The sequence below is a fragment of the Platichthys flesus genome, chromosome 13 (genome assembly GCF_949316205.1).
Source record: "Platichthys flesus chromosome 13, fPlaFle2.1, whole genome shotgun sequence".
NCBI lineage: Eukaryota > Metazoa > Chordata > Actinopteri > Pleuronectiformes > Pleuronectidae > Platichthys > Platichthys flesus.
Window position 1 is genome coordinate 16,125,464 of NC_084957.1, and position 14,701 is coordinate 16,140,164.

At 41.9% G+C, this 14,701-nt stretch overlaps 1 protein-coding gene across 1 annotated transcript in view; it reads left to right on the forward strand.

The window, feature by feature from the left end:
• The first annotated feature begins 1,268 nt into the window (after nucleotides 1-1,268).
• Nucleotides 1,269-14,701, forward strand: part of mcf2lb (mcf.2 cell line derived transforming sequence-like b) — a 29,436-nt gene continuing 16,003 nt past the window's right edge. Inside the window, exons 1-3 of the mRNA XM_062403304.1 lie at nucleotides 1,269-1,425; nucleotides 11,497-11,580; nucleotides 13,060-13,174. Of these exons, the coding sequence (XP_062259288.1) occupies nucleotides 1,269-1,425; nucleotides 11,497-11,580; nucleotides 13,060-13,174 (356 nt within the window). The remainder of the gene's footprint in view (nucleotides 1,426-11,496; nucleotides 11,581-13,059; nucleotides 13,175-14,701) is intronic.

Consider the following 14,701-nt stretch of genomic DNA (forward strand, 5'->3'; position numbering starts at 1 on the left):
TACTGTCGGTCCAATTTACATGCTCACAGGGCCACTTGCTTGTAGACTCTTGTTTTATGTATTTTAAGTCCTTTGTGTATTTCATCAGCCTCAGCCACAAGTATTAATGCATTATGTATGAGCCTTAATGGTAACTTGTGGGGATAAGAGCGCCGGCGTTTGAGCCATGTGGGCATTTGTCTGTTTGTGTCCAATATGCAGAGACTTAAATGTGAAGACGGTGCGGGTGCAAAGACTGAGAGGGGCTAACAAGCCGGGGTGAATACTGTAATGGAAAGATGAGACCTTATTAAGAGGGAGACTGGGAGGAAAAAACGCAGAGGGGTGACAGACAGGTGGAGAGGGGGGGTAATTGTCGTTCAATAGGAAGCTGATGTTTTGTGTCCATGCAGGTCTCATCAGTATGTGTGAGAGTGCAGCTCCGCTCTCATTCCTACTCTAAGCCTCTAAACGGCAAGCTGCCTTTTCCTTGCCAGCTTTTGATAAACACACACACACACACCACACACACACACACACACCCTTGTTCAAGAAGCCTGTCGGAACAGAGGTCGTCACCTCTCCTCTCCCATCAAAGGTGACCCTCAGTTTGTTCGTCCACCTCAGGTCAATTTATTACCAATAAATTGCAATTTCTACCTATGCAGTGTTTTTTATTCCTTTTGCGTCATCAGGAAGAAATGCAGGAAGGAATCTTGGATGATGGAAGGAGGGAAAGAAAAGGCAGATTAGTGAAGGAGTAGGGGAATATAATTAGCCTGAGCAGCAGAAGGGGATTTGTGCTCCACCGGCTGCCCTCTGCTCCTGCTCCCCACTCCCCTCCTCCCCCACTCCCCTCTCATCCTTCCTTGGAAACCTGCGCTGCTCTGAGTTGTTAATAGTTGCACTGTCTGAGCTGCAGAGCTGCATCTCTCCTCCAGTGTTAACAGTGTTTGCTTCAGAGGTTGTGCAGACAGTGACTCAGCTCTTTCTGGGTCTACCCACTTTGCACCGTGCTGAAGTCCCCAATGTGGCTCTGCGGAGGACCCTGGGCCTGTCTTATATTTAGCCGATGCAGACGACTCCTCACAGGATGCATGTGAGAGCTTGTCGGCTTGATCCTGAGTGCCCTGGAACATTGCAACAGAAAGAGGATCCTTCCCATGCCTGCATTTGGGAACTGCATTTTGGAGTTTATTAGAGTGTGCAGCAGAGCTTTGCAGGTGCAGTGCAGGGTCTCTCTGGATGACCGAGTCTGTTTGAGTCTGTGAGACCGGCAGCCAGCTCTCATGTCTCTGCATGAGTTTCTGCGGGAGGGCGGTGAGGCGTCACACCGGCTCATGAACCGGTTCAGTCATCTCATCCAGAACTTGGACATCTCTGGACTGGGCACTTCTTTTCCTTTTAGCCCTGCCAGCAGGAAGAACTCCTGGAGCTACTGGGATGGTAAGTGGACATTGCCTCATGTGAGAGAGTAAATGGGTGCACATTTTGCAACTTTTTTCCAGCATCGGAAAGTTGCATATGAGAATCCATGTCTATGTGTACTAGCTTACATCTGTGTGTGTGTGTGTGTGTGTGTGTGTGTGTGTGTGTGTGTGTGTGTGTGTGTGTGTGTGTGTGTGTGTGTGTGTGTGTGTGTGTGTGTGTGTGTGTGTGTGTGTGTGTGTGTGTGTGTGTGTGTGTGTGTGTGTGTGTGTGTGTGTGTGTGTGTGTGTGTGTGTGTGTGTGTGTGTGTGTGTGTTATATTCCTGACTGACGCTCTGGCCAGAGTTCTGCAGGGCACCATTCCCAGAGCCTCACACACTGTTTCCTGTGGGCTTCCCTCGCTCCCCACAGGGCTGTGTCTGTGTCTTTCTTTGTGCGTGTATAACAGTTTCTGACTGTGTGTGCAAGTGCGTGGCTGCGCAGCTTAAACGACCTCCCCAGTTTCCAACATACACATCCCAGCGGCTGCCTTCCCATTTTTTGCTGTCGCAGTAACAGATTTTTCAGCAAATGCAGAGATTGGTGGACGCAGCAACTCACCAGCTGACAGGCTGGTGCAAAGCAGTGGGAACTGCTGATTAAAGCTGCTGAGTTTGCAAGTTGATGTCCTCGCAGGGAGATTGTTGCCACTCGGAGACCTTGGTTTTGCCGCGGCATAGGAAAGGACTCAACACTAACACACAAGGAAAAAAGCATGGGGAGGAAAGCCAAGAGGAGAGCTTCTGAATGGGATAGCGGGATGCAGATGGTCCCACTGAAGCCACGTGAGTCAGGAGACGTATGGATGTTTTATTTGTCTTTATGAGTGGGCTACTTGTGTATTTCTATCCTGCGCATATAATGTGGGGGAGGAGGTATGTTGATCAGTATGTCCGTCCCTACATTCATCCGTCTGTCTATTCATTTTGCTTCTGGAGCAGAACTTGACAACCATTTAGACTTTTATCATAAAACTTCACAATTATGTGGTTATCAGGCAGTTAATGGTGAGTTTTGATGTTTTGGGTTTGGTGGTGGGGGGGCATACCATCTCCAGATGACTCTTGTTCTTTTGTAGGACAAGCTCAATCTGTGTCTGCATGTGAATTTGTGCATATGTAGCCCAAAACATAATGCGCAGTGAGATAACTTTGCAAGTTCATTGAATGTCCATAGCATGTTTAGTTATTTTTTTGTGAGGCAGCTTCATTCATCCTCCATATTTATGTTTATTCTGTCTTTTTGTATTTGATACTGTATGATTCGAGCTCTTTCTATACCTGGCTCTCATGGATCGAGTATATACATTGTGCACTTGTGTGTTTCTGCCTATAAACATGTGTGTGCTCTAGCTTTCATGCACATATAGGAATGCTGTCCTTGTCTGATGGTTGTTCCATAAGCCCTGTAGTTTCAGGGAGAGTTCTCTTTTCCTTTCCTCTCCAGCTCTGTTAATGTCATTAGTGGTACAGAGAGTTCAGACCAGAGTGGAATCATGTTGTTCACTCTTCAGTTGTTTGGTTTTTAGCCCCGGAGGCCACAAAGCATGATACCACATGTGAATCTGTGACAATAGGGACCGTCTTATGTGTTAAATTTAGATTATATGATATTATGTGTTTGTTTAATTTGTAGGTTACACACAGAAAACTTCCATTTGCCGGTTCTTAAAATGATCTGTATATCAGAACAAGTTGAAACAACTAAAAGCAAGTCAACGTGACTTGCTTTTCGACTTTTTTACAGATTGTGCTTTTCCTTATCTTTCATAGTGACAAACATAGTGACACCATATAAAGTGGCTTGACTTGAGAACTTATTAATAATTAATTTGAAAAAAACACGTTTGACAACATTGGCAGCTTGTAAACCAGTTTGAGATCCTGTTGCTGTTGTCACTAGAGCTGTGAGTGATAAGAGTCATGAGCAATCCCAAACTTAGGAGAGAAAAAGCTAAACAAATTAGAAAAATGTTGAGGCAATCTCTTGCCATAATACCGAAAGACATGAACTTTCTGTCATTTTGTGATATAGAGTTTTTGATGTATACATGAATGAATTAAATCAAAGTTCATGTTTTACTCACACTCTTAATCAGTGTGTCTAATGGAGAAAGACTGTAAGTTAATGTGTCAGTTTCTCCCTTTGTTTGATCACTTTAAGTTGTGCAGTTCTCCAATGTAATCACTTTAGTTTTATCCCTAAAGGTTTATAGCACTGATAACCTCTAGCATGACTTTGGTCATAGAGTAAACACTGACGCGCACACACACACACACACGCACACACAAGCACACACACACACACACACACACACACACACACACACACACACACACACAAACACACTCATACATTTACAAGCTCATGCACACACTCAACACAAACATGCCTTGCTGGGACATTTTCGCACCATTTCACATCTTTACCATGACTGAATTTGGACACAGAGCCGTGTCTCTTGGCTCCTTTCGGCCGAAATCTATCTTTTGCACAACTCATTGAAATGGAATCTAAATTGCCACATTCTGTTAAGACACAGTGTCTGTCTTTGAGAGGTCTCATCAGAATTAGGTCTTTCAGTAAGTTTGTAAGAATGGGGTCTTTTGAGTGGTCTAAACAAGAATAGAGGCTTTGAATGGATGTGGCCAGTGAATGGTTACATGGGGATGCAGGCAGTGTTTGAATGAGTTGGTGAGAATGGAGGCTTTGTACTTTTGGTGCACATATCCTGAGATAAGGCAGACGAGGAGGCCTGGGCTTTGTTAGTGTAGGTAAATGAGCCCATGGAGCTGCTGCACCTTCCTAACCACTGTGACATGACATACAGGAGCGTGACTTAACTAAGAACGTCACATTTTGACTTTCCGGATCCTTTATATCACGGAGTCCGGCTCAGTCACTCATTAGCAGGTTGGAGGCATTGCTGTTGAGCCAGGAGGGGTCAGGTAATTGTGCTTTCAGGGATGGGTAAGGGTAGTCAAGCAAACAGGGAGGGTGGGGTTGAGTTTTACACTGTTGCTTTTGTCTACAGGCCAAGTAACCTGAGGTTGCAATGGGAAGTCCTCACAGTCACTTAGTGGCTTGCTGCAGGCTGAAGAGCACCTGCCGGAGAGAGACGGGCTGAATGTGCATCCTGAGGGAGAGTCTGAGTCAGAATGAGAGGAACACTGTTGTTCTGATACCTTTTTGCGAAACTGCATGGAACAAGTGTTTCGGACAAGGAGTGAACTAAAGGCAGCCTGCAGGATGGGAGGAGAGGAAGTGGCTGATTTAGGCCTCTTGATGGAGGAGGATGTGGAGGTCGAGTTAGACTCTGGGCTTTGCATGGAAGCAGATTCAGAGCTGAGTGAAGCGGAACGGATGATAGCAGGCTCTGATGAATGTCCACACAGAGAGGAGCTGGCCTGGTTTTCGATGACCGGGCACATTGACGATGAGGAGCGAAGAGAGGGACGCACTGGAGAAGATGTCGGGGGTCAAACTCAAGAGGAAGGAGAGATAGATGCTGACTCAGAGTCAGAAAAGGAGTCAAAAAATGTAAAAAGTGGAGGGACTGGTGATCAAACTGAGGAGGTGATGAAGGGAGCGTTAGATGTGTGTTTGTGGTCAGCCGAGGAGAGTTGGGGTCATGTGCGGATTTCTCTGGAGGAGGTGGAACGATACTACAGATTTTCACGCTACTGCAGATGGCTGCATGGTAGGTGTCAACAATCCAGTTATTGTTTTACCCTCTGTCTTTCTCTGTCTTACATGATAACTATTCCTTTCTTTTTCTATCACCATACTGTATTTGTTTGCAGCTTATCCTTATACACAGTTTGGGGCTGCCACTTCTCTTCTCTTCTGTCTCTCATCTCCACCTTTGGTGAAAAACGCTGCATTTGCCAATTGTTTCTTTCACGTGATTGAAATCTGCAATAAAATTTCAACAATATCAGTTTTTTTTTCCTGTTGAAATCTGCAACACCGATAAGAGGAAACTCAGAAAGAAAGCAGATGCTCTGTCTCCATCTGGGCTTTGTGGATCTATTTGGGAACATTGCGATGGTAAAAATGAATGTCTTTCTATATTGTATTCAAATAGAGCCGTGGGTAAATGATGTTGATGAAAAAATCTCTATCTGACAGAAGATTAGAACCATTTGCTTTTATTTCTTTCTTTTAAACATTTCATTAATTTCTGTAGATTGATTTTTTTTTTCTGTCTAACCTCCCACCTTTTTAGATTTGTTTGTTAGATCACCACAATTGTCAACCATAACCATGGGCATTGTTTTAGTATTTCGACCTTCATCTGAACCCCCTCACCGTCCTTCATGTTATTATACAGACTTGTACAGTTGTCAACGCTATTTAGTGCTTTATCTCGGTCACTCCTCCTCCACCATGACCATGAATGTAAGCCCCTTATTTCTACTTGTTGTCCTCCCCCACTGTGTTTGGGCTTCCATCGTTCCTCTCCCAACTATGATCCGTCCGAGAGTGAATAATAGTTTTAGAATAATTCAAAATGTCCTATAGAAAGACGGGGAAGAAACAAGCACTCTAACTGAAGAAGTGGCTTTCATAAACATTGATAGACAATCTACTAACCTCCTTACTTCATAGTTTTAGATGTTTTTCCTATGTGTGTTTTGGTCTTTTCTGGCCAAGTGAAGCAGGATGTCAGGCTTCTGCTCTAGTTTAATCTTTGTATTAGAGGCAGGCGGTCAAGGTGTGTGACTGTGACCCACTAATGTTTGACTTGTCACCCACAAACATAAACGTGAGTGGACACTAATCCCCATCTTTAAGCCTTTTAAAGAACATTAACGCCTCATCCAGCTGGTGGTGTTTATGGTGGTGTGTGTTTGAATGTTGGAATGAATTTATGTTGGGGGTGTGTATTTAATAATTAGCAGAATTACAGGAAATGCACTGTGATTTTATTTTTTCACAACGTTTTCACCAGTTTCCCTTTGAATAACTATAGATCTTGTTCTGAATCAGGCACATTTAGCGAACTATCTTTGAGTGTGTGCCGATTCCATTTAAGGGACTATTGGGCTCTGGACGATTGTGTGAAATCTACTGAGGGACTTTCTAGCTGTAATACAAAACAGGCAAATGTGAGCTACATAAACACTAAAAGTATGTTAAGCTGTTATTCTCAATGAGCTTCATGATTCTTATTTACCTTGAGAGGGTGGGACCAGTATGAGTTTCATTTAAACCACCACAGAGGCAATAGAACATTGACAATACACTTGATTACACATTCCCCCCCAAACTCTCATTAGGTCATTGTGACGTCACTGATACTCACATTGATAAGGAAAAGAGACGGGAAAGACCCTTGAGTGGTTTCACTGTCTTGTGCTTTTGTTGGAGCTAGAGTAGCATCTGATACAGGCTCCTCCTCTCCCTCTACCAGATGGCCTGAGGGGCCTTAAAGTTGGATAATACTGTGTGAACGATGGCTGTTTGTTTTGAAGGAGGTCGGTGCAATGCTAATGAGAAAGGTGGGAGCGGAGGAAAAGAAAAATACAGTGACTGAGACTGAAATTCAAATCTGACATCTTTCAGGAGGGGGATTTTTTCTGTAACAGAATAGCCTCTTTCCATCTCGCTGGCCTGGGTGGGGGCTGGGTTGTGTGCTTGATTTGATACGTGTGGGACTTGCTGGGGGCAAGGCGTGGCCGGCTGAGTGAGGCAGGGTCACAGATAGGAAACTGATGGAGGTTTCTGTATGAACTTGCACCCGCTAGCAGCGTGTCAGCCCCTGCGAGGGCTCTGCAGGTGACCAGACGCTTTCAGCTTTGTGTCCAAGCACCTCAGGCAGCGAGTGGCTCCACTGGTTTACTGAGTTACAAGCGTCACAGATGTGGTCATGAATCCAGTCTCATTCCCACTCGCCTCGCTTCTGTTGAGCAGCCCCACTGGTGCTCACACCCTTGCTTCAGGTTAATTTAAAATGAATAGAAGAGAAGGAAGCTGTGTCTCATGTAACATACGTAGATAGCATTAGGCCACTTGCCCCTGATTAATATCTGTTGTCTACAGACGCTATTGGAAATGCTATCCGATCAATTGGAGAGATGGTGGACTGAAGGTCAGGTAATAATAGAAGACACTGGTTTGACAGATCGTTTATCTGAAGGCAAACACTGGCACGGTCCATGAGAATGTGTGCACGATCGATAATGTTTGTCCAGCAACAAGGAGACTTTTAATTTATAATAGATGAGCTTGTGCAGTATCATAAACAGAGGTATTGTCAGTGGAGGAAGAGAGGAAACAGATTTACAGTATATAAGTGTGATTGTGAAGCACCTTCAGTTCCAGCAGCTTAACCAGGTGTTAACTCCAGGTTTGCAACTGCTCATTTAGTTATCTGCTGTTGTAAAATGGTTGCAAATTAATGATCACTATGAATGTGTATGTATTCCTGGACATTGTAGATTAAACTATAGACCTCGTGGGTCTCCTGCTGCTGTTAAATGTAAAGCCACCTAGTGGAAGATTAGTGTTGCTCCTGTCTGTTTATCGTTAATCACCTCTCCCTCCTGTTTTCTACCAACATTGAAGCTTAAACTCTGCAACACAACAGCAGCAAAGTAGCAAATAATTCAGTTCAAGAAACCACCCGATTCAGACGACCATTTTCAGATGTCCATACTGGGTAGGTGGGAGCGTGGGTGGGTGCGTGGGTGGTTACTTCAACGACACTGGCCTCAAATACTTGTTGGCTGACTTTCCTTTAATGGTGGAGCGTCATAGAACATGGCAACAACCAGATTTTCTCACAGTATTCCTGCTTGCAACTGCAGTGTCTTGTCCTGAAGCACCAAAAATGTAATTGTAATTATTTGTTTGGGACAGATGCACTGGCATTTTTGTATGCCCTATCACTTGTTCCTGTCAAAGAAGTGTTGAAATGCTCATGAAACAACAGTCCTGCATAATATAAAACATTTGCATGAATTAGCCGATGAGCGTACACATGCAGAAACACCGGTGTGGCCCTTTAAATCTCCTGATTGGGTAAAACCTTGTGATTTAATGTTGTTTTGACACAACTGACATGGCACCAGCTGGCCGGGGGAAAAAGGTCTAGAGGAGGGCAAACCAAGACCGCACACTGGAATCAAAGAGTGTTACACTTTTAGATTCGACAGCTTTGTGACCGCATATGGATAAAAATGCAGCTGGCTGTTAGAGTAGTAGCTGTTAGTTTTAGTCTTAAGGCCAGAGAATGTATTTCGTCAAAGACAGATCCCAATAAAAACGCATATACAAGTGTGTGTGTTTGTGTGTGTGTACTCGTTTTGGCTCCCTCTTTGGGACCTTTTCCAGCATAAACACTGACCTTCTCAGGGCATTTCTGAGGTCCTGGTTAAGGTAAGGATCAGGCATGAATTGGTCTTGGTTAATGTTAGGGCTAAGGGTTTTCATCAGACTGAATAGACTTCAATGCAAAGTCCTAATTAAGATAGCTGCCCAAACCTGTGCGTTAGTTGGAACTCGGAGCCCAATATCTAACCAGTATGCTCTGTGGGTACCAAAATACTGCTGGACCCCACAATCTGAAGCGACTGTTAGAGAGTTAAAACTTTGTGGTCTGGGAAAGCACTATGTGAAAGAGAGATTCCCACAAAGACAAGATATACGAGGGTGTTTACATTGGAGAGAGAGGCAGCTAATGAATGTCAGAGTAGTAATACCTTAAGGCTGAAGTCACCTGACACTGCTTCTCAAACAAAGCGCCACAGCCAGTCTTAAGGGTTTGTTTAAACTGCACTCAGAGGGAGTGCTCAGTGGGAACGAGGAGACGGATACAGTCCCACTAACATAAAGGAAAAAGAGGAGAACAACATGCATAACACAGAGGAATATATGTGAGACCCTGTGATGGACAGACTAGGTAGATGTGTCTTTGGCTGAGCGCCGCTTTTCCGTGTTTCCAAGAACAGGTACAGTGACATATGGGGAAAGCTCTCTGGATTAAAATATGTATTCATCTATTACTTATCAGTGTACACTTCTTTGGATATCATTGTTTCTTTGTTTATGTAGTACAAGACTTTATTATTCTGGTACAAAAACCCACATTCAGGTAAAATAGAGGAACCTTATACAGTATTATATCCCTAAATGTCTTTAAAGTTAGGCGCACGTGTCCATTGAATTAACATGTTATTATTGGTCTGTTTCTATTGATCAAATGGAAATATGAGTTGAAAATGAGTGCTTTCCCTAAACTTATATTAAGCATAATGTTATTTTTTGGATTGATAATTATCACTAGCAATACAAATTAGTGGAAAACCTTTCCAGTGTCTCAGTGTAATTGTGACTCATGTAGACTATGAGAGGAAACTAGGGCAAACATTCAGACTAAGAAGAAAAGTCAATATTGTTCTAACTGTTACTTTCATACATTTACATTGAGAGAAACTCCCTCCTGTAATTTGACTTTTCGGCTCCTCCTTTTCATATGTGGCTGTAGGCTTTTATTTTTCTGAAATACAGTATCAATTGAGAGTTTGTGCACAATAGAGATGTTATCACACCTGCAGCTCTTCAGCCCTGGGGATGTTGGTGAGCAAGAAACGCTTTTATACAGAAATAGAAAAGAAATTGAGAACTGAAGAGGGCAGAGCTTCATGTTTTGATGACCGAGCTGTATCTGCTCTCACTTAAGATGTTGTCTCTGCACTTTCATGATGGAGCAGAGGCTTATTTGGGAACTAGATATAAAATATGCAGGTATCTTTAAAATGGTCCATAACTGTGGCTTTTATTTTCTGTACTCTGATTGTTTCAGTGCCTTCATGAAATATCATGTTGTTTCCTTTTTGAAAGTAGCTTGTCACAGCAACAGGAGATTTGAAACAACAACTTTAAATACATGTCTGTTTTGTTTAAGGATACAAGACAGAAATCCATTAAAATTAATGTGAATTTTAATGGATTTAATACTAAAATGAGTTTTATTCGCTGCTGGAAGATAAAAAGTTATCTTCCCGATACATTTTGATACTGATGCACAATGAAATGAATCATGAATCATATTTAACTTCTTAAATATATAAATAGATATGCATGGATAACTTATGTGAGTGAGACAAGAAGCAAAGAGTAAAGCCGTACCATCACACTCCAATAATAAAGTACTGTACGTCGTACTGTATTGATTTCTCTGTTCCAAGTTGAACTGTGGCTAGTTTTCATTAAACGGTTTCTTGATACATACACTTAATGTTGCATTGAGTTTATTAAGTTGAATGTATTGTATTCCTGAACACAAGCAGCAGTCAGAACGATTTTAATCCGTGTAACCTCAACTCTCTATTTGTAACATATCCCTATTTCTGCTTGTTCTAATGAATTATACCTATTGGGGGGGTAATATATTTACCTACTTCCCCAATATTACTGTAAGAATTCCCTCTACATGTAATGATAGACTATTGTGTACACTCCGCTTGTCAACAAGCTACTGGCTAGACTGCTAAAGCCTCCCCTCCTGCTCCCCTCGTCCATTGGGTGACTGTTGTCCAATTACCAGTTTGAGTCCTGGTATGACCAGAATCTCAATTTCCTACTGAGAGAATAAGTCTTAAATCTGATTATTTTAATCCTTATGAAGGGAGTCCATGGGGGGGCAGAGAGCCGTAGCGGGCCAAGTTAGTGAGGGGTCCAGCAGAGAGTTTATTAAAACAAGTGTGTGTGGGGTCGATTAGCCAAGGTAAATCCCCATGATAAGTTCTCCAGTGTTCATGTGATCACCATTAACCTTAATGTACTGGAAATACTACTGCTTTAGATTCATTACATCTTCAAAAGTTTTTTTTTTTTGTTTTATATCTGCCTGTATACACTACATACAGTAATGGATTATTTAACATTGCCTGAAGAAGTTGGTTAAATGCGAATAGGCCAACTATTGTGTCATACTGTAAGCACAGAAATGAAACAAACGTGATCATTTAACAGACCTGAGAAGCATCATCTTCAGTTCTGATGTGTCTAATAAATATATATATTTTTTCTGCTGTTTTTCAGATGAAATCATGGAGCTGGACAGCAGCCCTCTCCACGCTGTCGACATCACCCCTGACCTCAAGAAGCAGTTTGCCTTCCTCTCAGGTGGCTTGTCTTTCCCTGTGTTTCACTGTGTGTCTATTCTCTCTTCATCCCCATTCATCACCTCAATGCATCCTGTGTCTGTCAGTTTATTTCTTCAGTAACTCAATCATCTGTCACGTCTCACTCCATTTGGGGAGTCACTTCTATGTTAACTCTTCTATTTGATATTTGCATAGTTCCTGTCAACCGTTTATTTATTACTGGTCATAATGATTTGCTATTCAAATGTCATCTTCCTCCTTTTCCTGGTCCAGATACAGTAGCTTCTGCTTTTTTTTCCTACTGTTACATGATCTGCATGTCACTAAACGGCCAGGTCATGAGAAACGTCATGTTTCGGTCCCAACAAGTTCCTTTTGACAATATTTGAGCTTTCTGGAGCAGAATTGCTAAATTATCATATCTATCCTTGCAGTTCTGTAATGAAGCTGATGCTTGTGTGAGTCTGTCTGTCGGTCAGAGGTGACCTTGTGATTGCTGCAGAGCCAGGAACCATTTTCTCGCAAAGATCAAAGCAGATGTGAAACCATGACCATGCACTTGCTGTTGCCATAGTGACGAGAGAAGAAAAGGCCGACAGATTGATATTCCAGTGGCATGCGCTGACAGAGCAGCTGTTCCACATTGTGTGTGTGAACAAGTGACATAGTCAAAGAGGAATACTCAAGCTTCTCTGCAAAACTTTTGTGTTTTTGTTTTTCTCTGGTTGTAAGAGGGCAGGGTTCAGTTTGAGAGAGTTGATGTCACATGTCTCTGAGGAACCAATCAGGATCAAAATCTTATTGTACGATTTTTTGAAGCAACAAATCTAATCTGATCCAAACAGAATACCAGGGCAGTCCAGAGGAAGCAGAGGCGCCGTTTTCTTTATTGTTAAACTCCTCATAATGAATTAAAAAGGGTGATTTCCAATATAATCTCTAATCTCAAAAGGAGACTTCAATGTTATCATGGCCTTCAATGTTATCATAAAGGAAAAAGAGAAAAGAATTGGCAATACATTTCAGGAAAAGACAGCAAACTATTGTAAAAACAACCAACAGGAAACAATTGACAGAAAAGAGGGAAAAAAACGAACTGCTATCAGGATTCTGTCAATTTCTTATTTCAAATTGATGTAAATCATTACTGCATCTTTTTAAATTATTGCTTATTGATGTAAGCATATGAGACTGAATAGATTGTTTTCATAGATTCAGATTTTTTTTGTTGAAGAAGAAACTGCTCTGTCTCAACTCATCAGTCGCGTGGCTGTCAGTGCCCCCCTGTGGAGACATTTTATTCATACTACATAGTGATTGACAATGTTCTTAACAGCAGCACAGAAACCAAACCAACTATGGTAACTTTAAATTGGTTTTCTTCGCCTTATATATAATGTCATAATGCACTGTATGAAATGTAAACATGTTATATAAGTATATTCTTTATATATAATTATAATCATGTGGAAATTGTTGTTTTCTATTTTCTTTCTAGGGGGTAGAGGAGATAATGGCAGCCCAATCATTGTTTTCCCAGAATTCCCTGCATTTGGAGAGATCACGGATAGAGTGTTTCACAACGTGCTGACCTACCTGACAAGTGTGCCCAGGTAAAGTCCCTCGCTGGCTGATTGAAACTCACATTCTGTTTTCCACACATCCCTTTCCTACCTCTTTCATCCCGTCTGATTTTCCCTTCAAGCTATTTCCTGTCCTCCTTTGTTTTTGAACAACATCCACTCCCCTCGTATCTCCTCTCTCTTGTCTCTGCAGTCCCGTGGTAAAGTTCGATTGTGTTTGAATATGCCGGACTGAGGTTTTTGAGAATATGTTTTTGTGCTTGACACCTGCCAGTAGGGGGCAGTGGACACTCACAGCTTCACTTCATGAAGCTCATGATGCAGAGGATTTTCTCAGATAATAGCACAGATATCTGCAAAAAGAGAAGAGGGTTGTGATTCCTGCATTAATGATACGGCCAAGTCATAATCCAGGGTCTTTATCTGTCTGCTGCAGATTGTCTTTGTACACATGGGCAGACCACATGAGACTACGGGGGAGGGGGAGAAAGTATAAGACCATCTTTTCTTCTGAATATCCCCTGGAAAACAATTTCCTCTCATTTCTTCATGGTTCATTTTTATATTTTCTTTTATATTAAGTTTGTCTGCTCCTTGGTTGTATCCCTTCTTTGTGACTGTCACGCCCTTCTTTCATCCTTCCTATGATGGAAAAGTGTTTAAAAATAGAAACTGCAGCGATTCAGACTTTTTGAATGTAAATAATGCAGCAGACAGCTGAGCAGTGCTGAGTTTGGAGATGTATGCGTTTTGATACATTTTAGTGTTTAAAGATCTTTCTATATCTGTAATGCGGATCTTGTGTTGCTTACTCTTTTTGTCAAAATAATTATAAAATCATTTAATCATATTTCAGACTGACCAAGTCATACTTTTTATTTCAAACAGCAATAAGCTTTTCTTGTGACCAGAATATCTACTTCTGAGGAATGAGAATTTGTTTTTATTTCCTAAATCCTGGCTGAAAAGTAGCTCACAGTCAGGTTTAATTTCCACATCTCTAAATTCACCTCCTCCACGGTCTGTTAGAGGTCACCGGTGATCTGAAGGAGAGTCGTCCACAGAAGCTGTTGTGGATACAGAGCCAGATGGCTGGAGCTACCTGAGGGACCCGTACCCCTGACAGGGCACAGTCCACAACCGGGGGCAAATGTATTACGACCTTGAACAGCTGCCTCTAGTTTCAAATGAATATCTCTGGATCAATATCAATTCCAGACGTGATTCCTAAAGTTGATTCTGCCATTCCCTACATGCTTGTCGTCATATAATGTTTAACCTATAGCTTATAGCTGTGTCCTTGCACAGACCATGTTCCCAACTCTTTCCCTTATTTTCTTTTTTTATCTCTCCTTTCTTAATGTGCACTCTTCAAAAACTACAAAAGCTGTTTAATATCAAATGACGAAAATTCCATATCCATGCACTACATTAGAGCAGATGTGTATTTCTATATATAGGGAGAAACTGTGTACATCTTTAAATTTAAGTTTTGTTCAATATTTTTTAATTGCATACGATTTTGTTCTTCCTTCTACTTACATGTTCATGGAATGT